General features: G+C 36.9%; 2 protein-coding genes across 12 annotated transcripts in view; both read left to right on the forward strand.

The window, feature by feature from the left end:
- ERCC5 (ERCC excision repair 5, endonuclease) overlaps positions 1 to 4,196 on the forward strand; it is a 30,969-nt gene extending 26,773 nt beyond the window's left edge. The window contains exons 13-15 of the mRNA XM_012440935.2: positions 642 to 842; positions 1,741 to 1,825; positions 3,516 to 4,196. Coding sequence (XP_012296358.2) covers positions 642 to 842; positions 1,741 to 1,825; positions 3,516 to 4,106 — 877 coding nt within the window. The 3' untranslated portion in view covers positions 4,107 to 4,196. The remainder of the gene's footprint in view (positions 1 to 641; positions 843 to 1,740; positions 1,826 to 3,515) is intronic.
- LOC110569582 (putative methyltransferase-like protein 21E) overlaps positions 4,109 to 23,886 on the forward strand; it is an 88,614-nt gene continuing 68,836 nt past the window's right edge. For 5 of the 11 annotated variants that reach the window (XR_010340885.1, XR_010340886.1, XR_010340883.1 and 2 more), the window contains exons 1-4: positions 9,458 to 9,692; positions 10,298 to 10,377; positions 21,739 to 21,905; positions 22,971 to 23,088. Coding sequence is in view for 2 of the 11 variants with exons in the window: in XM_064371780.1 (XP_064227850.1) it covers positions 10,308 to 10,377; positions 21,739 to 21,905; positions 22,971 to 23,088 (355 nt within the window). In the remaining 9 variants the exon portion in view is untranslated. The other 6 variants (XR_010340888.1, XR_010340889.1, XR_010340884.1 and 3 more) reach the window with 6 other exon arrangements.

The raw sequence follows: 23,886 nt of genomic DNA on the forward strand, positions 1-23,886 counted from the left end.
ATTTCTTTTAAATATCTGTTTACTTTTCTCAGATATGTTTCTTCCAAAATTGGAATTTACAGCTATACTTAAGTAGAGTTATATTATCTCTGTTTATATATATATTTATCTGTTATATATATCTGTTTTTAAAATTTAACATTTTTGTGGCATATTTACATGTTATTAAATATTCTTGGATACATTATTGTATTTGATTTGAGGTAAATAAAACAGATACATTACTTCCATTTTACTGCTAAGAAATAGACCTAGAGAAGCTGTAACTTTTGTGATACAATGATGAGTGTGGGCTCTAGAGGAAGACTGTACCAATTCTAGCTGTGAAATTTTGAGCCAGTTACTTCTTTTTGAGTTCAGTTTCCTTCTCTGTGAGGTGAGGGTAACGATAGGACATGGTTTTTGTATGATTATTGGGCATGTGAAATATTTAACACAGTGCCAAGCACAGAGGAAGCATTCCATAAATGTTTGACATTATTATACATTGTGGCTAATACTAAAAATAATAAAATATTCTATGTATCATATAATTTGAGTTAGAACTTTAGTTTACATGTTCTAAGGTTAGTTGTTTATCCATAGTGCATGAACCATAATGTCTTACTGTTTTGTAAGTAATTGTTTCTTTTACTTTACAGAGAATGGTGGCATGAAGCTCAAAAAAATCCAAAGATAAGACCTAATCCTCATGACACCAAAGTGAAAAAAAAATTACGGACATTGCAGCTCACCCCTGGCTTTCCTAACCCAGCTGTTGCTGAGGCTTACCTCAAACCTGTGGTGGATGACTCGCAGGGATCATTTCTGTGGGGGAAACCTGATCTTGACAAAATTAGAGAATATCCTTTTACTTCTGAAAACAGAAGGAAACACCTAGTCAAATTTGTCTTTGGTTTAAAACTTCGGAAACAGAAACTTGGATCATTTTTTTCTTAATATCCCATTAATCCCATATTCTTAATATCCCGCTCTCTTTTCACTGCCTTTTCCCTCTCCTTAGTTGTTTTTGTTTGTTTGTTTGTTTTAAAGTGACAGTGTATCACTCTGTTAACCAGCCTGGAGTGTAGTGGTGCAATCATAGCTCACTGCAGCCGCCACTTCCTCGGCTCAAGGGCTCCTTCTGCCTCAGCCTCCTAAGTAGTGCAAGCCACTGCATCTGGCTCCTCTCCTTAGTTTTAAAGAGATCTTTACTTGAATAAGCATTGATAAGCATTCATAGCTAAAACCACATATTTATTACCTAAGGATTATTATATAATAAATTTGTCATAATATTTATTAAGTCTTATTGATTCTGAAAGAAAGAAAGATGACCAATCTTCTTTTTATTACTGGTTTTCCTTTCTATGTATGTTTAAGTAATCATTTGGATAGATGTTTCAAAACTTGCACTAGAATTAATCCAACTACGTTTTACTTTTTTTCCTCAAAGAAATATGCAAGATGTCTGAAACTTGTTTTTATTCCAGGTAACCCTTTTTCATAGTCACAGTCTTTGATGTCCTAAAGTGAGAGCTAAGTATGTTTTATTTTAGAGAATTGAAAAGAACATAGTTCCAGATGATTATGCTGGAGTAATTTATTTTGTTATTACTTTCTTTTTGCACTCTAATCTTTATAAATATGAAAATCTTAGGACATACGGGGAATAGAATCAGGAATGGGTTCTTTGGATCTTTTTATTTATCACTTGTTTAAATATCTTTTAAAATATTTGTAAGTCTTAACTGCCTGCATATTTTGTCAGCGGTATTTCGGCTGGAACAGAACGAAGACAGATGAATCTCTGTTTCCTGTATTAAAGCAACTCAATGCCCAGCAGGTAACCATGGTGGGCTCTTCTCCTAAGTTCAGGATGAAGACTCGACTGTGGTTGACAGCTGTTAAAGACCAGTTAACTCCTTTATTTTAGGGCAGATAGCATACATTTTGAAATCAGGATAATTTAGATGAGAGAAGAGAAGAAAATAGAAAAAGAAAAATTGGACTTTGGCTTCCATTTCTATTATCACTCTTAGGGCTGAACTTTGGAGTCCTTTCATATATTCATTTTTTTCTTTGAAAAAAACCAGTCTAATAATTGATTTCAGACTAAGGTGTTTCTGATTAAATACATTACTCCTTTGGCATTACTTTCATTTTTTTAACAAAAGGAAGTGTTCAGTCCAAAGCAATTCTGATTTAAGTTTTTATAAGTATTAATATCTGTAAATTCTATAAATGAATCTTGAAAGGTAGAAGTTCAGTCATTATTTTATATCAGTAGGAGAGGTTTTTGCGGGGCAGGAGCTCTTTCGTATGACCTCAGTTCCCCTAGGTACCTCCTTCTTGCTTTATCTGTGAGTATGTTCTGACTCACACAAAATAAGCTTTCGCCCACGCTAGAAACAACCCACAAAACATACATACAAATAAACCACTTAGCAGAAATGAGAGTGTAGCTTTTGAGATAATATATTTAAATTAAATCAGTTTTCATTACACTTGGTTAATTTTGAAAAACATGAACAAAACTGAGACAACATTTCTACAAGTTTCTCTGTTTTTTTGGGTGACTATTTACTGGAAACATTTTAAATCAACCAAAAAGGAAAGCTGTTTGGCTTAGCGTCTGGTGACTTCTTAATTTCAGATAAATTTTGTTGTATAAAGGGTAAAAGGTTTATCTCCCTTTTCATTATAAAACCTAATATTCTTATTTTTTCAAAATTAGAAAAGGAAATAAAACTACTTATTATTTACCTTCTTTAATACAGATGTTAACATTTAGCCTAAAAAATTTTCCTACATTTATTTGTGACCATACTAAATGTAACTTAAAAGATCTCATCCTCCCCCAACTTATTAGCATATTTTCTTCTATGTACTGCATAGTTGTCTTAATTCCACATGACTAGATTACATTTTATGAAAGACATTTGAATAATTAGTTCACTTGTTGGACCTTTAATTTTCAAGTTTTTATAAATAATGCTGTGATGAACATTAGGCATATAGCTTTACCCATATGTAGCTATTTTTAAAGAGTAGCTTCTTAAAAGTGGATGTGCTGAATAAATGCAGGAATATTTCCTACAGTTGCTAATATATACTGTGAACTTGCCTCTTAAAGGTATTGTATGATGATAATGTTTTTAAAAGAAAGATACAGTAGGACTTAGAAACAGGCCCCATGAAATTGTGTTGCTCCTGAGGAATATGAAATGTTTAGCTACAGAAAAAATATTTAACACTCTGAATATCTAAGAAGAGATTCCTTATTTGAGATGTGGACTGAAGACTTAGTTGACAGAGATGGTACAAGTACTGCTTTAGGTATGATTTAGAAAGTGAAAATTACTATCAGTAATTCATTGGGAGAGAACTGGCTTTTGGGAGATAATGAATTAATATTCTCTGACATACTTATGCAGTGTGAGTGATCAAGGTTGAGCCTGTTGATTTGGTTTAGAAACTTGACTTACTTGTCTGATTTGTTATTATTATTCTTTTGTTATTTTTTTTTTTTTTAGACACAGCTCCGAATTGACTCCTTCTTTAGATTAGCACAACAGGAGAAAGAAGATGCTAAGCGTATTAAGAGCCAGAGACTAAACAGAGCTGTGACATGTATGCTCAGGAAAGAGAGAGAAGCAGCAGCCAGTGAAATAGAAGCAGTTTCTGTTGCTATGGAGGAAGAATTTGAGATACTTGATAAGCCAAAAGGAAAAACCCAGAAGAGAGGCATAACAAATACATCGAAAGAGTCATCAAGCCTGAAAAGAAAGATGCTTTCAGATTCTAAAGGAAAGAATACATGTGGTGGATTTTTGGGGGAGACCTGCCCCTCAGAATCATCTGACGCATCTTCAAGTGAGGATGCTGAAAGTTCATCTTTAATGAATGTGCAAAGGAGAAAAGCAGTGAAAGAGCCAAAAATCATTGCTTCAGATTTGCAGGACTCACTGAAGGAAGTTCCTGTGAAGTATGGAGGTGCGACCACCAGCAGCTCTAGTGATGACGATGGAGGGGAAGAGAAGACAGTCCTCGTGACTGCCACATCTGTGTTTGGGAAGAAAAGAGGGAAACTGAGACGTGTAAGAGGAAGAAAAAGGAAAACTTAATTAAAAAATATGTATCTTCTATAATTAGGTATGACAGCCTTTGTAATGAATTTGTTAAGACATAATAAAATTAACTGTATTTGCACGGTCTTTGTATTTAGTGTTTGATTCTTAAAAATACAAATGCTAAATTTGACATTTATTTTTTAATGTTTTACTTTTGTAGTGTTTTTTAATTGAATATTTCAAGTATCATTGGATATTTTCTTGTATCCACAGGCTTTGTCTTTTCATGTTTTCATTATCTTACAATGTCTGATCCTTTCTGGCCACGTTTAGAAAATGAAAAAGATTTCTATTGATCAGCACTCACTCACAATAGGCATTCCCTCTGACATTCAGACTAGCTGAGAAGAAAGATACGCATGTTTCTTATTCCACAGAAGTGGCAGTTTTGCACAGCTGTTTAGCCCTGCTGCCCATGACTTTGCATTTTCCCTCAGGTTCCACTTAAAATCATAGCAGGAGGGAACCTCACTGCTGGAACATATTTGAATATGTTTGCTGTGGTTTTAGTAAATAATTAGGAAACCTAAATGGGGCTCATCATTCTACCTGTGAGCATTAAGTGTATGGGAACCTCTGTACCATTATGTTTGGCTTTTCAACAAGACTTCACTTGACGGAAGCTGACTTGTGTGTAAATGGATTTGGAGGCTCGGAGCTAGAGTTGAACTGGTGTAGGTGGGTCAGCTTTAGGAATGGCCTGCAGGGGTTGATTGTTATTGACAGTGTTTGTTCAGAGTGGACAGCCAAGGTTATTTTAAGATTGCTCCTGCAGAGACCTTTCCCAAGAACAATTCCCAAGCTCCCAGTTGCTTAGAGTTAAGAATGATTGGAGAAGAGTGCTGCCAGTTGCTTTAAGCATGGGTTTTCTGCCTTCCAAGCTACCTTCCCAAGTCTGTGTCTTTTTGGCATCTTTAGTATTTCCATCTTTCCTGACTTCTTTCCTCAGCCTTCAAATTGAAAATCTCCACCAATGAAAACAAAATACAAATAAATAACTTCCAGCAGTCTTTGAATGACTTCTGGATATGTTGTTTTTTAGGCTTCCATTTGTGTTGACTTGTCAGCCGAACTTCTCCAGAACAGCAGCTGCTTTTCTTTTGCACATTATTTCTTCCTAATTTCAAATACGTCTTCTGCATACATCATTCTTCTCTAGCAGCTTCCTTCTAAAGTCAATGATGATTTCTGCATAAATAAACTCAAATCTTTTCCTCGTGTTTCTTTTCTTTGGAGGAACTTGAAGCAGAACATTTTTGGAGGCAAGGGGGAGGGGAACATTAACTTTTTCGTGTTTTTTATTTCTCAGAATTACTTGTTACTGGGAGTTTTCTGCATATATATTTTGTAGGTAGGATTACAGTCTTGCTAAAAAATTTGATTTGGTACCTTTAGTAGACCTTTACATTTGTTTTGCACTGTATTAGCTTGGGGAAAGGATAAGCCACTGTAAAAACAGATGCTCATATATAATGGTCCGAATAAGCTAGAACATTATGTCTCTCTTGCTCAACAGTCTGGCCAGTCTGAGCTGATGAAGCAGTTGTGCGCCATGAGGTCATTCAGTCCTGTGTTCAGCCAACCCGTAGGGTGCTGTCTTGCCTAAGTGGTCTATACTGGGTGACTGCTTCCTCTACATTGCATCCTGCCAGAAGGGGAAAGTTCAGGGCAAGCAGAAAGTCTTAAGGGTGAATCGAAAAATCACTTTTCTTCCATCTCGTTGACCTGGACTGAGCATATGGCCACAGCTAGATATATATGCTCAAAAATGGAATTTCTACCCAGTCTATGTGCCTAGGAAGAAGGGGAAATGGAAGGTCAGGACCTGAGAAACCTCTTCCATAACACTATTTATATAAAAGTTAATATTATATCTTTTTTTTCTCTTAATCCTGTGACCAAGACATAATGCTTTTAAAAGGGGAGAAAGACTTTTAGAGACATTAACCAGTTTTGCCAAATTCACCCATGTAGTAGGTAAAACTTCTCACCTGAACCAAAATCTACTAACTCAAAAGTCCAGGGTGCTATTTTACCTATAAAAGAGGTTTCCTGTTTAAAATACCAGCTGAACAAGTTTTTTGTTATTCACATTAAGTTGGTGTACCTAGAACTTACTTAGGATGATGATCATCATGTGCCTTTTTTATTATCTTCCAGCTCATTAGTATTTTGTTTAGCTTTATCTATACTTGCTCTTAAACCCATATATTATTTTATTTCATTTAGTGTTATTTTTCAGTTCTATTTGACCCGTTTTTATAGATTCCAGTTCTCTGGTATACTTCTTGTCATCTGTTTTTTAGGGTCTTAATCACAGTTACTATAAAGTATGTCAAATAACTCCAATATCTGGGTCACCTATGAGTTTATTTGTATTGTCTGTTTCTTGGTATGCTTGGGTAAATTTTGACTGAATGTTGAACAGTCTATATGAAAAATTGTAGACACTCTATCTTCTGTAGGAATTCATTCAAGGTGGTGGCAAAAATATTAAAGGAAAAATAGTAGATAAAGTTTATTATAGTCTCAAACCCTTTTAGAAGGCCTAAAAGTTTTTTCCTAGTTTCAGTAGACGTTTCAGCCTAAAGCAGCCTAAATCCCCCTTACATTTAGTTAATAAGTAAAACAAATAGCCAAAGTATGTAAAAAAAAGTTTACCTAACTAACTTGTTTACTCCTGTAGTCTTAAAACTAACCTATAAGCCAGATAGCCATCTCGAGTTGACTAAAGATATTACCCTCTAATAGTGTTTGCTTTAAGCATCAGAACCTGTGCTTTAATCTCTTCACTCTAGTAGTGTTAACTCAAGCCTTTGTCAATTAAACTTTATTCAATAAATGCAAGTGTCTAGCTAGTAAAAGCCAGCAGCTGATAGCTGTTTACAGCACTCTCCAAAGAGTCTGTAAGCAGCCACAGACCCTCAGCCAAACTAGCAAAGCATGATCTCTGTGTGTCAGTGTACTTTATTTATCCGTCCCTAAGTCAAAGTCTGCAAGACAAACCTCCGCAGGTAGTGACCCCAACAGTTGGTCTGTCAGTCTTCCTGTAGAGAGGATTCCAGAATGTATTCTGACAGGCAGCAGAGGGGAAGATCACCTCAATCTAGCCAGCCAGAATCAAGTGGATTCAAGGCTGGTTTGCAGTTTTTTCTGTAAGACTTCAACTTCTATTTTTCTCCCTCATTCCAGGAAAGTTGCTTTCCAGGAGTACCCTGATGTTTCTTCTTTTGTGCTTGGCTCTGCTTTTGTCACTGAATGCTTCAAAAATTAGCCTCTTGCCCTAAACAGCTTAAGCAGTAAACATTTTGAGTGAAAGGTCAGCACTAAGTGTCAGGCTTCTCTGTCCCTTTTACTGGGATCTTGGGCCCACAATTCTGGCTGTTTTGGCAGCCACAAACACTTTTTTTTTTGAGTCAAAGTCTCTCTCTCCAGATTGGAGTGCAGTGGTTTGATCTTGGCTCACTGCAACCTCCACCTCCTGAGTTCAAGTGATTCTCCTGCCTCAGCCTCCTGAGTAGCTGGGATTACAGGTGTCTGCCACCATGTCCAGCTAATTTTTGTATTTTTATTAGAAATGGGGTTTCACCACGTAGGCCAGGATGGTCTTGTCTCTTGACTTCGTGATTTGCCTGCCTTGGCCTCACAAAGTGCTGGAATTACAGGTGTGAGCCACTGTGCCCGGCCACAAACACTCTTCTTTTGTCTCCACAGTTCTGTGAGATTGCCTGAAGCTCCGCTGCTATCCTTACACATGGTCCTCTCTTTGGCTTCCTCAAGAAACAGCAAAACAGCAATGCCTGGAATTCTTGGCTGCCTTCATAGCTCTCTGATACTTTATAATGGAGGCATGTTTGTGTGGTGTATGGGTGTGTGTGTGTGTTTAAAAATCTGCTTTTCTCATTCTTAATAGAAGCTGAGGTCTGCTATAAGCCACTTACATCTGGAGGCAGAAGTCTATGTACTTGTTAAACAGTTAAGTATAATTTAAGTGATCATTGTCATCATGTTGGTTAAGATGCTTGAATTAGGGATTCTGCCTCTTAAGAGATCTAACAGTGAGGACTGCATGGTCTCTCCAAAAAATCTTTTAAAAACACAGTGGTCTTTATTCATCATTTATTCCTGTTTTTTAAAAAGCCCAAAAGAGAGTAGCCTCTGTCCCAAATTAACTTCCTATGAATAATAGTTTGTATTGTTTAGGACTTTGAACTTTCCAGAATGTTTTTACCTATAATATTCACCCCACCAATATAGGTTGTATGACTTTTATATCATTTTAAAAAGATTTTTATTTTTTTTGAGGCAGGGTCTTGCTCTGCCACCCAGGCTGGAGTTCAGTGGTGTGACCACAGCTCACTGCAGCCTCCATTTCCTGGGCTGAATGATCCTCCTGCCTTAGCCTCCCAAAGGCTAGGGCACCCTGCTGGTATATCCTTGTTTTATAGATGATGAAACCAAGAAACATACTAAGTAAATGGCTTAAAATCACAATCTAATTATAGGCAGGAATAACTAAAATCAGGCTTCCCAACTCCTAGCCCTTTCCAATACTTTAAAGTGACCTTGATTCAACTGTGTATACAACGCAGACCTGTAGTCACAGCCCTAAGTTTAACTTTACATTGCTTGTATCGTTAACTCTAATTTTCTATCAAAGATCTTTCCAGTGGCATGGGAAATGTATGTGTCCTCTGAGAGGCACACCTACATGCACTTGGGCAGGTGCACAGGTAGACCTATATTTTCAGCCTGCCCATTCAGTCTGAATAGGAAGGAATCATGGTAGTCTGATTCCTGGGTGCAGAGCAATACTGTACACATTCTGATGTGGTTGTTGGCGTCTTAAACAGTGTTCCCATGCAGGTAAGTGACATGAAAAATATGTGGCCTTCATTTCCTAGAATGTCATAGCCACAGAGTCTTAGAATAATTCTTAGCATCCAAGTTAAAAGCTGGATCACGCCCTCCAAATATTCATTGCTCACTTCCAGGAGTGGGTTGTATTCACTTCTAGATCTGTTCATGAGACACTCACGTGGGATATTCCTAGCCTTCTGCCCACTTAGTTCCGGGCATTCCAGCCTCACTGCTGTAAAACCAGAGGCACGGAAGCTGCAGCTGTCAGGATCTTAATCCCTTCTGCTTGGACTCGTTACCAGTATGTACAGTAGTAAACTGTGTGCTTTGGTGCTAGCCCTTCAGTCACTACCAGAGGTCTCAGCAGCAAAAACAAAAATTGTGGATGATGTGTTTTAACCTTCTAGAAACTCAGCTAACTCGTTTAGGTATGTCCAGGCTTTCCATTTAAATACCAGCCTGAAGGCAGGCACGTATAATGAAGACCTGTTTCTTTAATGGAAGAGATCTAAATTGGGAGCAAAGCATGTGACCAGTTTTGCTATCGTTTTAGCTATGTAGCCTCAATGACATAATTTAACCTTGGTTTTCCTGATTTGCAAACTGTAGGGAAAATAATAATGTCTTCTAACTTACTGAACTATTCAGTAAAAGAAAATGTGGTGGCTGTGAAAAGTGCTTTGGGTTACTTGGAAGAAAGGAGTGCTATATTAATGCATGGTAGTGCAATAGTTATTTGACCCCAAATTGAGAAGTAAAACATCAAATTGTTATTTTCTAAAGTTTGAATAGCAGTTTGTTAATTTATTCAGATAATCTGCTCTATTTTAGAGGCATAAATAGTTCCTTCAGTTTTAAATATATTGGCTGTGATAGTATGGACTCTTTAAGGTAGACACTGCTCAAAGATTATCTGGCAGTGAGGCTGTTTGACATTGCATACGTGCTAATGACGCATTGATGGGAACAAGTGAACTTTCAATGTTTTAATCAATTTAATCTATTTTAGGATTGCTATCTTACTAGTCAATATGAAGATGATGGCTTTCTTTGTTACATTTGGGGTAGTCTCTGGTGAAGAATATGTTTTCTTTCTCTAGTAGATTTTTAAGATTTCTGACTCCAGGAACCTTTGTTGTGATTTTAATTTGTTCCGGATAGTGTATAGATGGCTTTCTTAAGTCAGATTTGTTAATATATAATATTTTAATATCAATTTGTCTGCTATATTTGAAGTTAAACTTATTAGGAAAATATATAAGCACTCCATACAGATTTTGAATTAATTATTACCATTTGATATTTTAAATGTATTATCTATCTAGTTTTCAAGAAATGATAAAGAAAACATCAATATATCGCCAACCATCCTTTCATTACTTGATGGATTCAGAAGCTCAAGAAGGTAAATCATTTTATGTTTATGTAACTTACCAATTCTAACAAGACAAACAACTGATAGAATATAAAGTCTTACCTTTGCAGTATTCATTAATGTCTTAAAGGGAGCTGGGACTTTTTTCAATGGTCTGTTATGTCTTGGTTTATATTTGCAAGACTGCAAACATCTTGAATAATGTTTAATGTCATCTACTATAGTACGATCTTGATGATATGTTCAAGATACTTTTCTCAGAATATATTAAATATATAGCCTTACTAAGCATATACAGGGTTTTTGATCTTCATAGGGAATACAATTTTTTCTCAAGTGCTATACACTAAATGTATGATGTGATTTCCAAGTAAATTTTATTTCAGATACGAAGCTTGCAAGAGAGATAAAAATAGTTTTATGTAAAAACTGTAAGCTTTTACTAGTACTTGGATGAAAGGTGAATTTAGGCTATACAAACATCTGTAGCCTGAGTTTATGGTCCTTCTAACTATTAATTAGAGGCAAATACATAATGTAATTTGACCTCTGGATGTAAGGAGATTAAGTTTGAATTCTACTACCGGTGTGGTTATTTGAAATTGAACTACCATGTTTATATAGTCTTAAATATCAAGCGTGACTTTGCATGGGTTATGTAATATAACTGCCTGCATTTTCTTGAGATCAAAAGTACAGACATGCACTCTTGACACACTAGAAAAATCGTTTTTATAGAGCAGTTGTAATACAAATCTAACTATCTTGATTTCTTTTATTCTCTCCTTATCTGCACACACTGTAGATGTTTTCTAAACACTATAGTCCTGGTTTTTCTGTTTTTGGCCATTCCAGGTGGCTTCTACCTAGGAGAGCACACCCTTTGACCAAGAGAGCTGGGTGTATGCCCAGTGTTGGCAGCCCACCTGGCTTAAACACAAACAGTTTTACCAAGCAATTCTTGCAAACCTAACCATTTAAGTTGATCACTTAGAGAACTCAGCCATTTAGATGATTTGAATTAAGATGCAATTTCTGTGTGGTTTATGAATAAAATTACATCATTATCATTACCATTAGTAACAACTCTTGGTTTCAACTGTGCAAAAGATAATTTGGCAAATTACAAAGGAAATGGAAGAAGTTCAAGGTAAGGTTGAGATGGAACTAGGATTAAAATGTTTTATGATACGAACAAACACACTCTGTAATCATCTGTATAGCCAATTAAAGTTTTAAAAATATGTTCACACACATAGAGCTAAGGGGATTAAGGATGTGCCCTTGGAGCAGATCAGGTGACATTTGGTTGGAAAGGCATCACATCACCAAGTAGAGGAACACTCAGTTCTCAAGGACTGAAGGATATTGACTTTTCCTGCCCTAAGTCTTTTATACTTAGAATCCTGTGCTTGGAAAGGATGGAGCAAACCCATAGCTCAATGCTCGTATTTCCACACTGGCAGGAAAATCCAAGAATTATAGGATGTCACTTATTTATACACAGATTAAAATTAGGGCTATGGTGGGTGCTAAATATTCTATGTGTTTCTAAGGCTATATTATAATCTAAAATGTCTAAAACCTTACCCTCATTAACTATTCTAAATATCCTATGTTGCCTGCCTCATACCAACAGCCTCTCTCCAGCTTTAGCACAGGTAGCAATCTGTTATAGGACAGTGGGGTCACCCAAGGGCCTGAAGCCTTGGGGAAGATTCATCCGTGCCCAAAAGGCTCAGTGATTTCTGCTCACAATGACTCCCAAGTCTCTCATATCTGCTGCTTACTTGACATCCTACTGACTACCTTGTGTCAGTTTAGGGCCTTCAAGACATAGATGCCGAAATGGGGCTAAGCATGTAAGGGATTTATTGGAGGAAATATTTGTGGAGAAAAGGAAAAAACAGAAGTAGGCAAGGAGAGCCTACAGAGCCCCATGTGGGTCCAGTGCCCGTGAGAGGAGAGAGCGAAGACAGATTGGGTGGGAAGAGTCTCCTCCTGCAACACAATTCTGAGAAAGTCTCGGGTGGACCGATGAAAATCCCTGAGCAGGAGTTGCCCACTAGAGGAGTGTCCTAAATGGAACAGGAACCGGCTGGCTGGCTTGAGCGGGCAGCTCCAGGAGGAGCATGGTTTCCCAGGAGCCACAGTGGCAGGTGCAGCAGTGGGCAGTGTTGGGCAATGCTGCTCCTTGTGGCAGGTTTTCTTAATCTGAGTGGCACACCCAGAGTAATAGGTATTTAAAATAATTTTCCTTTGCTGGTTTGCCCCTCCACCTATATTTTCTATCTCAGTCAATGGCGACATCATTCTGCAGGCTACCCAGAAACCTGGAATCATCCTCATTTTCTCCCTTTCCTTCACACCCTTCATCGTGACATCTCATTGATTTTACATCCCTGATAGGTTTCCCTACCACTTACTCCATTTCCACCATCACTTGCCTTGATTCAGGTCTTCATTATCTCTGCTCCTGACTGCTGTTAACCACCTTCTAATTGGCTATCTTGCTCTGGGCCAACTCACTTTACCCTCTCTAGTTCTTTTTCCACACTGTAACCTGTACTGCATGATCTTTTAAAAATCCAAATCTTGTCACATTTGTCTGCTGCTTAAAAGTCTTCAGTGCCTTATTATTACCTGTAGGATAAAATCAAGACTTCTTAGCATGGCATAATGTGTTTTATCTTGTGCTAGTATCCTCATTTATTCTTCATTCTGGTTCTCAGGGTTTCCCAAGTTGGAGAATTGGTCAGGAAACTTTTTGCCAGTGGGCTTTTGCACGTGTTATTTCCTATGTATGACAGGTCTTCCCTTCTCTTATTTGACTGACAAGCTCATAATTAGGAAGGCTCAGATAATTCTTTCCTGAGCTCTCTGAAAGGTGGAACTTTCTATTTTTGAGTTGCCTGCTGAAGCCTTTGTTATAGCACTTCTGCTGAGTCTCTGTTATAGCACTTGGTCTGCCTTCTAATTCATAGTGTGCAGGTGCTTAATAAATGAGTGAATGTATGAATTAGCTATAACCTAAGCCTATTGTTTGACTTAAATTTGCTCATTAGCAATGATCTTGTATTTCTGATCATCAGTTGACTCCCTTCAGGACCTAATATGTTCTGCTCAAGGTATCACATTTAAATTTTTCAGGAGCATCTCCATAAATCTTTGCAGAGTTACATTAATGGGTAAGATGGCTTTTATAAACAGTATTGCATTAATACATATGGAAATTTATGTGAATAATTCTATTACTGTTTTAAGAAACCTATTGAACTACAGTCCAAAGCAATATATTTAATATACTAGTTGGAGTACTATAGCACATATAATTACTAATATGAGAATAATTTAACACATTTTAAATATTTTAAAAGTAACATGAATAATTATCTTCCAGATAAGACTAATATGTTTTCTATGTGTTGAATAAAAATAACTCTTTAATATACCAGTCTACTTCAGATGTCTTCAAAGCTCAGATTTGAATGTCAAGTTTGAATGTCAATTGTTGCCCCTAAGGGAGGCATACTACCACTTCGAAAGCACACAAATTCATACTTAGCTCCTTGACCCAAGGCTACTGCCTTCATTTAGACTCTTGTCATTTTTCATCTAGCTTGTTCCAAAAGACTTCTAATTGGCTAGTAAGGTCAGCAGTTCTTCAGCTACTGCTGTCAAATGAAATTCTTAAATATCAAATCTGATCATGTCAATTCCTGTTCTAATAATCTTTATTGGCTTCTCCTCACCTTATAGAACAAAGGTCAATGTTGCACATAAATTTAATCCCAACCTACTTCTTCAGGCTTATTTTCTTCAGTTCACCAATATGCACCTTGTGTAATGCTTATTATAATTCCTAAAGACACAATCCCAAATGCCATGATCCTGAATGTTGAAATCCCCAAAGAACAAACTCCCTCACATCTAATTGAATTATCAAACCATAATGATACATTTGGAATTAGGTGCAATCAAAACTTCTAAAAGTGGATTTCAAGGTGTTACCAACAGTTTCTTTTTCCGTTCAGCCCAATACATTTGCCGGAAAATTCAGATGAGTGGATTGCCTGTGGAATATGGCAACAGGGAAAACTTTAGTCTAAAATGCATTATTTGTCTGCATTGGCATTCCTTCCAGCTGTTGAAATTCTTTGAGCTCTTGATGAATTAAAGCCAGAATTGGCCTGATTCTGAAATAATTATGTGCACGGTAGGATAAGAAGGCACACAATGGTGTTGCTGTTTGATCACCAGTACTGTTTCAGCCAAGTCTGTGGTCTGTATATGAGTGCACGAGCAATGGATTTCTGTGTACTCGAAACAACATAGAATGACACAGAAGATGGGAAATTTAATAGGAAATGCTCATGTCGGTGTATATTGAATCAAATTAGAATTTCAAAAAGTGCAGCATCATGTAGAAAATCAATGTGAATGTATTCTTCAAGAAGAGCCATGTTCTAAAAGAAAAGAAACAGTTACTCATCTCCTTGCAAGACTTCAGAATAGAGTTAATGATCGTGGAAGTCAGCCAGCTCTTATGGGCTACCTCTGTGCATTTGCCCATACTTTATCCCTGTAATACACTTTTTCATATATTGAATTTTCTTTTTAGTTTCTTTGGGAAGGTTTTTATTTTCCTCTTCTAAAGTTTTTTTCTCACCATTTTAAATCATCAGCATTATTTTTTACAACTCACTATGCTATATGTTTCATCTTTGCATTTCCAAAACTAGAGGTATAAATTGTATGAGCTTTTAGAGAGTTCTAATTTGTTTTATGTATTTTTTTTAAAATTTGATTCCATGAAAGTGCATTTTCACAACACTGACTTTGTATGTAAGCATTGTGTGCATATGTAAAAACCATGAAACTTAATAAATAAAGGGATTTTTTTCTGCATCTTTATTTGTGAAAGATAATATTTTTCAAGATCTCAGCTCTTTGGGAAACTGTATATGTGGTGGTGAACCATTATTTAATTTAAATTTTTTAGCAAGGGGCAGAGATCCCACTATGTTGCCCAGGCTGGGCTCTAGCAATCCTTGCACCTCAGCTTTCTGAGTAGCTGGGACTACAGGTGTGAGCCACCATATCCAGCTCCATTGTAGGTTTTGATCGGTTTCATCAAAAGACTTAGGTTGTCCATCAGGATATTTCAGGTGACCAAATTATATAAGTGATTTCTTTATGAATACGGTTTGTCTACTCATAACTGTTATACCCGTGCAACTGTGGTAGCACACCTGAGTGCTTATAATTGCGAAATTTTGTATATTATTATTGCTGATTTTATTGTATAAAGTGGCCCATGAAGTGTTTTTTTTTTTTTTATTTTTTTTTTTATTTTTTGAGATGGAGTTTTGCTCTTGTTACCCAGGCTGGAGTGCAATGGCGCGATCTCGGCTCACCGCAACCTCCGCCTCGTGGGTTCAGGCAATTCTCCTGCCTCAGCCTCCTGAGTAGCTGGGATTACAGGCACGCGCCACCATGCCCAGCTAATTTTCTGTATTTTTAGTAGAGACGGAGTTTCACCATGTTGACCAGGATGGTCTCGATCTCTTGACCTCGTGATCCACCCACCTCAGCCTCCCAAAGTGCTGGGATTACAGGCTTGAGCCACTGCGCCCGGCCAAAGTGTTCTGTTTTTATGTTTCTCAACTTTTTTAAAAATGAAAATATGTTTTAAAGAACTTTAAAAATTATTGTTATCAGAATTATGTATTTGGGATTTTGATCTTTCAGGATTCAACATTTGGGATTGTGGTGTCAGAAATTGTCTTTTGGGATTCTGGCCCCAAACCCCTAGCCTTGCACCCTCGCTCCATGATCTTCTAGCGGCTCCTGGGCTTAAATATCTCCTCTTTTATGATGCTTCTCCTGATTCAACCAACCGGTGGTGCTTCCTATAGCATTTTAGAAAGACCTGTTTTATAGCATTTATCGTTTCATTGACATTTGTTTGGTTGTCTGTCCCTTCCATGATCCCAGTAGCAAACATGTAGTACAACTAAATTAGGTTCTTTGTTTTTCCACTTGCATCCTGTGCAGTCTCAATGAAAGATGCATTTTCTTTCTTTTGTAAAAACAAAATGTAGCATTGTTTGGTCTACTTGATTAGATTTACAACCTCTGTACATTCTTGAAACTAAGCAGACCAGCAGACAGAGAATATTTGTAGAATCTTCTCAGGAGGGTCCAAAACCTCGGCATTACTGAGGTTTTCAGAATTATATCTTTTAAGTTAAACCTATGACCATTTACTAATCTGAAAATATCTTTAACTTTTTTAATCTGTAGGCATTTCTAAGAAGCACATGGCATTCATCTTTGAATAGAAGATTCATTTGAATGACAGTTTCTTTCATTTAGTACAGGGGATTTTACTTTAAATTTTGCTGACAGGTTTTCATGACAGCCCTCAAATGGAAGCTTGAATTCACTTGTCATAGCTATTAAAGAGTTCGGTTTTTTTGGGAGCGGGGAAGTGCATTTCTGTGATCTGGCCCTTCCATTTATTATTGCTATTATTGACCTTAAAAGTATGAAAGAGAAGAATTTAGACAAAGCCTCTATTTTTGAAGGCTTGCTGTAATCCAGCATTGACGTCAATTTGCAGCTGAATTTTCCTCTTAAGAAAATCATCATCACAATGTGGCAGAATCTTGCTACTTTTCACTTCATACTTGAAACCCCTTTAATTCTCAGGAGAACAAGAGCACCTGGTAGATTTTATTCACTATCAGCAAAGACTGGATAGCAGGAAAATGGTGTTAAGACTTTTCTTGTATCAAAAAGCATTAAAATAGATAAGCCCAAGATAGCAACATATTGTAATACTCTGTCCTGATTATGGTTTATTTACAATCTATTTTAGTATTTGTGTTTTAATATTAAATACATCAATAAATTAATGTTCTAAAACTATAGTAGGTAGCTTTTTTCTAAAGGTGCAGTTATCAGAAGTTTTCTGCTTTTCATATAGGGAAACTGATGTGTAGAATCTTGTGAACATTATCTGGTGTTTGTTATTTGTCCTGGGGGCTAAGTGCTAGATAATGAGGGAAGAATATATGTGGAAAAATTATTCTTCAGAAATGTATATTAGAATTCCATTGTATGACAATGCTATTAATATTTGCAGGAAATTGCTCTTCAAATCTTAAAAGCCAGATGATCTACTAATTCATTAATCTCAATATTCGACTCATATTTAACAACTAACTGAGCATGCAGTTTAAGGGATATGTTCTTTGTAAATTATCTGGAGCATAGACTTTTCCTTTTTTATTACAAGGCTGCTGTAGGAATGCCTTTATAATAGTACAGCTCTTTCCATTAGATTCTAGTTTAGAGATTCTTATTATCAGTCCTGAAATGGGTGGTGTTATTGTCAGAGCTTAATATTAAACATATCTTGATTTAAGTAAATAATTACTATTAACACTATCACTTCAAGGCCAGGTGCTCATGCCTGTAATCCCAGCACTTTTGGAGGCTGAGGCGGGAGGATCACTTGAGCTCAGGAGATCGAGACCAGCTTGGGCAACATGGTGAAACTCCATCTCTACTAAAAAAAATACAAAAATTAGCCAGGCATGGTGGCTCATGACTATAGTCACTGCTACTCAGGAGGCTAAGGCATGAGAATTGCTTGAACCCAGGAGGCGGAGGTTGCAGCTAGCTGGAATTTCGCCACTGCACTTCCTGGGTGACAAAGCCAGACTCTGTCTCAAAACAAACAAACAAACAAACAAACCCATGAACAACAAAAAGCACAAAAACTATTGTCTCAAAATCTTTAAATAGAAGTTCACACTGGAAAACAGCAAGCAATGTTTTAAGATGGAAATAATTATGTGTTTATGTGCGTATGTTTGCTTTTAAAATTTTACATATTTACTTCTAGACAAATGATTATTTTTTTCTTGTCATAATTTCATTTTGATCATCATTCCTCCAAAAGAAATTTTATCATTTCATCAGCATAGTACTTACAAAGAGCATATTCCCTTTTAGACAAATTATTTTAAGCAGCCAAATTTAGTTTATTTTGGTTTCATGCTATAAATTATGCTAATTTATGAAGATTACTTCTTATTGGATGCTTGTAGTAGTCATATAATATTTAAATGCAAAACAGAATATTAATATAAAGCATTATCAATTAAATTTTATTCCACCTGATAATGCTTTCTGTGATACATGATCATCTTAGGTGTATAACTCATTTTGCATTACCATTTATGAGTGATAGAGTTGTGCTCTTTCAAAAGTGTATATGTGATTAGCAGTGGTTATATATATTTCATTAAATCTCTTTGAAGGTCCTTTGTTTTAGGAGTGTAAGTAGTTTTCAGTTATATATTTTAAAATCTCATTTTCATATGAAGATAAAGATGTGGTCATTCTTAGAAAGAAGTAACTCTTCAGAAGGAGACAGTCAAAAGCCAGAATTTCATTTGTTATCCCTTTGTAGTTGTTAGGACAGCAGCACTAATCTGGCCAACTAACCTTTAAAAGAACATGCAAAGTCAAAGATGTCAGGTTGTATTAGTAAATATTCACTGGCAAAGTTTTTATATCAAAGACTGGAACTTTCGAAGATGCTCCTGGGACTTAGTGTACTCTAACATCTATTAATCCCTGATACCTTAGGTGACTTGTCATAGAAGTGCCACATTTACAAGTAGTATGCAAGGAGGCCCAAGAGGACAAATACAGTTAAAGGTCAAGGAAGCAATTAATGTTCTCTACTTTTCCCTAAAGAACTTCCACAGCAAACGCTGCCCTCCCCCTGCACCCCCAATCTTAGCAAGGCAAGTGCATATAGTGAAATGGAAGTTAAAGTTCAAATGAAACACACTAACAATATTATTTGGTTCTTAGAGCTCTTCCTGAATGTGAATGCATACAGTTGTTTAAGGTGAAGCACAGTGAAAAATATTAGAAGAGATGGCTCTTGCTGAAGAATACCAAATTTCTGTTTCTTTGCTTCCCCTGCATCTCTGTCAAGGGTAAATGTTGCAGTAGTGGTAGAGGTCGGTGGTAGGCTGGGCCCTTCTTGTGGGGTGCAGTTAAGTTGGAGTTCTTTTGAGGAGTACATGATGCTGTTTGTATTCTAAGCAGGACACACACATCCAGACGCACACAAACACGTGCATGCACCCCAACCTTCTATTTTCTAGTCCTTCAAATTTTGAAAACTCTTACGTTCACTCAAGTCTTTTCTTCTTTTTGATGAACATGTTGAACTCCCCAAAACTGTCCTTATAAGGCTGAGTTTCAAGATTTCTCACTTCCCAGTTGCTACAGTTTCTCAGTGTCCCTCTGAAGTGGGCTTTCTCTAACTGTTTGTCCAAGTATAATCTGACTGGTGTAAAATAAGTCCTCTGCCTCCCTGATTTTAGAAATTGTATTTTTAATGTGAGCTACTTGCATTGATTTTTTGATGGTCATATTAAACTTTGACTCATATTGAGCCTGTGGCCAAGTAAATGTAGATATCTGTCCCCACCCCCTATACAGTGCTGCTAAACTCAGGCTGAATACCATCTTCAGACTTATTAAATTTCACATTGTTAAGGCCAATCCATTGTTATAGCGCAAGATATTTTGCATCACCTTTAGTTTTATATTATACTTGTCCTCATCACATTTATATATTCTGAAAATTTTATAATTGTGATGTCATCGGTTAGTCAAACCGTTGACAAAACTGTTCATCAAGGCAAAGCTGAGAACACACCATTTATGAGAAATGTCTATCCAAGTGGGCTCCAATGCTGAGTGCCTTGAGAATACTGGGGAAAAGCACTTTCATCCAGTCCAACAATTCTTCACAGGGTTGCCATGAGATACCACGTTTGTGTCTGTGTAGTTCTAATTTTTCCAAGGGTAGGGACCATGTCTATTTGGCTAACTACTGTATTCCATCACCCGGCACTGTGCCTGGCACACAGAACAATTGGAATTGCACTGTGTCACCAATATGAAGAGTTGGGTTCTTTTTTTTTCAGTATTAATTTTCTTTATTATTATACTTTAAGTTCTGGGGTACATGTGCAGAATGTGCAGATTTGTTACATAGGTATACGCATGCCATGGTGGTTTGCTGCACTCATCATCTCATCATCTACATTAGGTATTTCTCCTAATGCTATCCCTCCCCTAGCCCCCCACCCCTCAACAGACCCCAGTGTGTGATGTTCCTCTCCCTATGTCCTTGTGTTCTCATTGTTCAACACCCACTTATAAGTGAGAATGTTTGGTGTTTGGTTTTCTGTCCTTGTGTTAGTTTACTGAGAATGATGGTTTCCAGCTTCATCTATGTCTCTGCAAAGGACATGAACTCATCCTTTTTTATGGCTGCATAATATTCCATGGTATGTATGTGCCACATTTTCTTTATCCAGTCTATCATTGATCGGCATTTGGGTTGGTTCCAAGTCTTTGCGATTGTGAATAGTGCTACAATTAACATATGTGTGCATGTGTCTTTATAGTAGAATGATTTATAATCCTTTGAGTATATACCCAATAATGGGATTGGTGGGTCAAATAGTATTTCTGGTTTTAGATCCTTGAGGAATTGCCACATTCACTGTCTTCCACAATGGTTGGACTAATTTACACTCCCACCAACAGTGTAAAAGTGTTCCTATTTCTCTACATTCTCTCTAGCATCTGTTGTTTCCTGACTTTTTAATGATTGCCATTCTAACTGGCACGAGATGGTATCTCATTGTGGTTTTGATTTGCATTTCTCTAATGACCAGTGATGATGAGCTTTTTTTTCCCTCATATGTTAGTTGGCTGCCTAAATGTCTTCTTTTGAGAAGTGTCTGTTCATATCCTTCTCCCACTTTTTAATGGGGTTGTTGTTTATTTTCTTGTAACTTTAAGTTCTTTGTAGATTCTGGATATTAGCCCTTTGTCAGATGGAGAGATTGCAAAAACGTTCTCACATTCTGTAGGTTGCCTTTTCACTCTGATGATAGTTTCTTTTGCTGTGCAAAAGCTCTTTAGTTCTTATATTCCATCACCAATCTTTTTCTTATTCTAGACAAACTGATTGGTGGCTCTTAAAATATATTGCTTTAAAAAAGTATATCAGTTATTTTTGTTGCATGTAGCACTACAGAAGTAGATAGTTGTGACTTCAACTCACATAAAAATAAGAAAGATATTGCCATCCTGATAAATGGAAATATTAACTTACATTGTGAGTCATTTTTCAAATAGTTTACCTTGTTATTTTTCTCCTAAAGTCAATGAATATTCCAAAGCTCCTTAGACTAAGCAGAAATGCTGTATTTCCATCAGGTTCTTTTCTCTTTTCATGGATTTATTAATACAACCATTACCTTTTTCTTTTCCTTTCAGAGACCAGAGAAGACTATGATGACAAGCAGGTGGTCACAGAGATCATGGCAAGATGTTTTATTCCGACTGTGATAACAAATATTTCCTGGGAAATCTTTCATTTTATTGGTCATGAGATTCGAATTACTGAGGCCATGGATTGTTATGGTGCTGTTGTTTGGCCATCGGTATAATTTCATACAGAATTTGTTACATTCTGATTATTTTTCCAGCCAGTTTTATTCATTATTATGTTCTATTTGGAAGAAGAAAACAGGTTCCATACCCCTTCTTTGTGACCTCAAATAATGCTATACTTTAGAAATCATGTGATTGGGAAATTACTTCTCCCAATTAATTCTATAATTAGTTCTATTTTTTTTTTTAGATGGAGTATTGCTCTGTAGCCCAGGATGGAGTGCAGTGGTGTGATCTCAGCTCACTGCAACCTCCACCTCCTGGGTTCAAAAGATTCTTCTGCCTCAGCCTCCCAAGTAGCTGGGACTACAGGTGTGCACCACCACACCCAGCTATTTTTTGTAATTTTAGTAGGAATGAATTTCACTATGTTGGCCATACTGGTTTCAAACTCCTTGCCTCAAGTAATCCATCCACCTCCATCTCCCAAGGTGCTAGGATTATAGGCGTGAGCCACCACATCGGGCCTCAATTAATTCTATTTCAACTTTATCAAAATTTGTAGGATTAATAAAGGATGTTGTTTACTTCTTCAGTTTTAAAAATAAGAGTTTAGAGTAGCAAACATTTTTATTTCCCCTTTTATCAGCTCCATTTGAGTTCAACAATTACAATGAAATCTGTATGAGTCTCACATGTATAATGTCCTCACAGACCCCCTCTCCTTTACCAACTCTCCCATGAAGAGTATGGACTCACCACCCCACCTGCCCCAATTCCACACACTACTTGGAAATGACTAGTATTATCAGAAGTTGCTTCCTTTAAAAATGATCAAACCTAAGCAACTGAATTCCATATTTTTAGTTATCTCTTTTTTCCTCCCAATAATCTCCAAAGAGTTTTTCTAGCAGAAATGTTGAATCTCTCAGAGGATGTAGTTTTGTTGACATTTTCTGGAGTGATGTACAGGTACACACACGGATACACTCACCTACTCACATGTGCATGCAGACATATCATAACATTAGTGGCATATTTATCCAATAGAGTTTAATTTACTTTCTGTTATTATTTGCCAAGCACCCATTTTTTCTTTTTTCAAACTTTCATAGGCCCTTGTTCTATGCTATTTCCTGGAAACAAATGCAAAGCAGTATAGTATGGTTGACAAAAACGTGATTGAAATTGGAGCTGGAACAGGGCTAGTCTCCATTGTGGCAAGTTTACTTGGTAAGTGAATATTTTTGATTGAGTAGGGGGAATGCCAGATAATTTAATGATCAGATAACATTAGTTGTTTTACTATCCAGTGTACTATGACCTGAGCCTATCTGTGACTCCTTAACTGTTTGAATGGGCTTCATCCAGAAACTACAGATGTTAAAGTCTCCTTACCGGTTTCTTTCACAGTTTTCTGCGTTAAGTTGTGTTAATTCTTCTTGGGGAATACTGTCACAAGCCTTAGATGGAGTGTTCTAAATAGGAGGTGCATGGAAGCATTCTGGTTGCAAGAGGAGAAATGTGAAACAGGCAGAGACAGATTCTATTGCTGCTGATTCAGATGTACTTTAGATTTTAGTGCCATTTCAGCGTCCCCATGTAGCTGTAGATTCCTTCTGAGTTTTGAAGCACTATGCTTTTATGAAAAAGCACCTGTTAGAACAGGGAGAGAGTATTAGGAATCACATAAAAATTACACGTCTGCTTTATTTTTAGGTGTTTGTGTTTGAATTTGTTCTCTCAGTTCACAGTTCATCTCCATTCTTTTTTTTTTTTTTTGAGACGGAATTTTGCTTTGTTGCCCAAACTAGAGTGCAGTGGCGTGATCTCGGCTCACTGTAATCTCTGCTTCTCGGGTTCAAGTGATTCTCCTGCCTCAGCCTCCATGAGTAGGGACTACAGGCACGCACCACCATGACCAGCCAATTTTTTGTATTTTTAGTAGAGACGGGATTTCACCATGTTGGCCAGGATGGTTTTGAACTCCTGACCTCAGGTAATCCACCTGCCTCAGCCTCCCAAAGTGGT

The sequence above is a fragment of the Aotus nancymaae genome, unplaced genomic scaffold (genome assembly GCF_030222135.1).
Source record: "Aotus nancymaae isolate 86718 unplaced genomic scaffold, 86718_ANA_hifiasm-v0.15.2.pri h1tg000161l, whole genome shotgun sequence".
In the NCBI taxonomy this organism is placed as follows: domain Eukaryota; kingdom Metazoa; phylum Chordata; class Mammalia; order Primates; family Aotidae; genus Aotus; species Aotus nancymaae.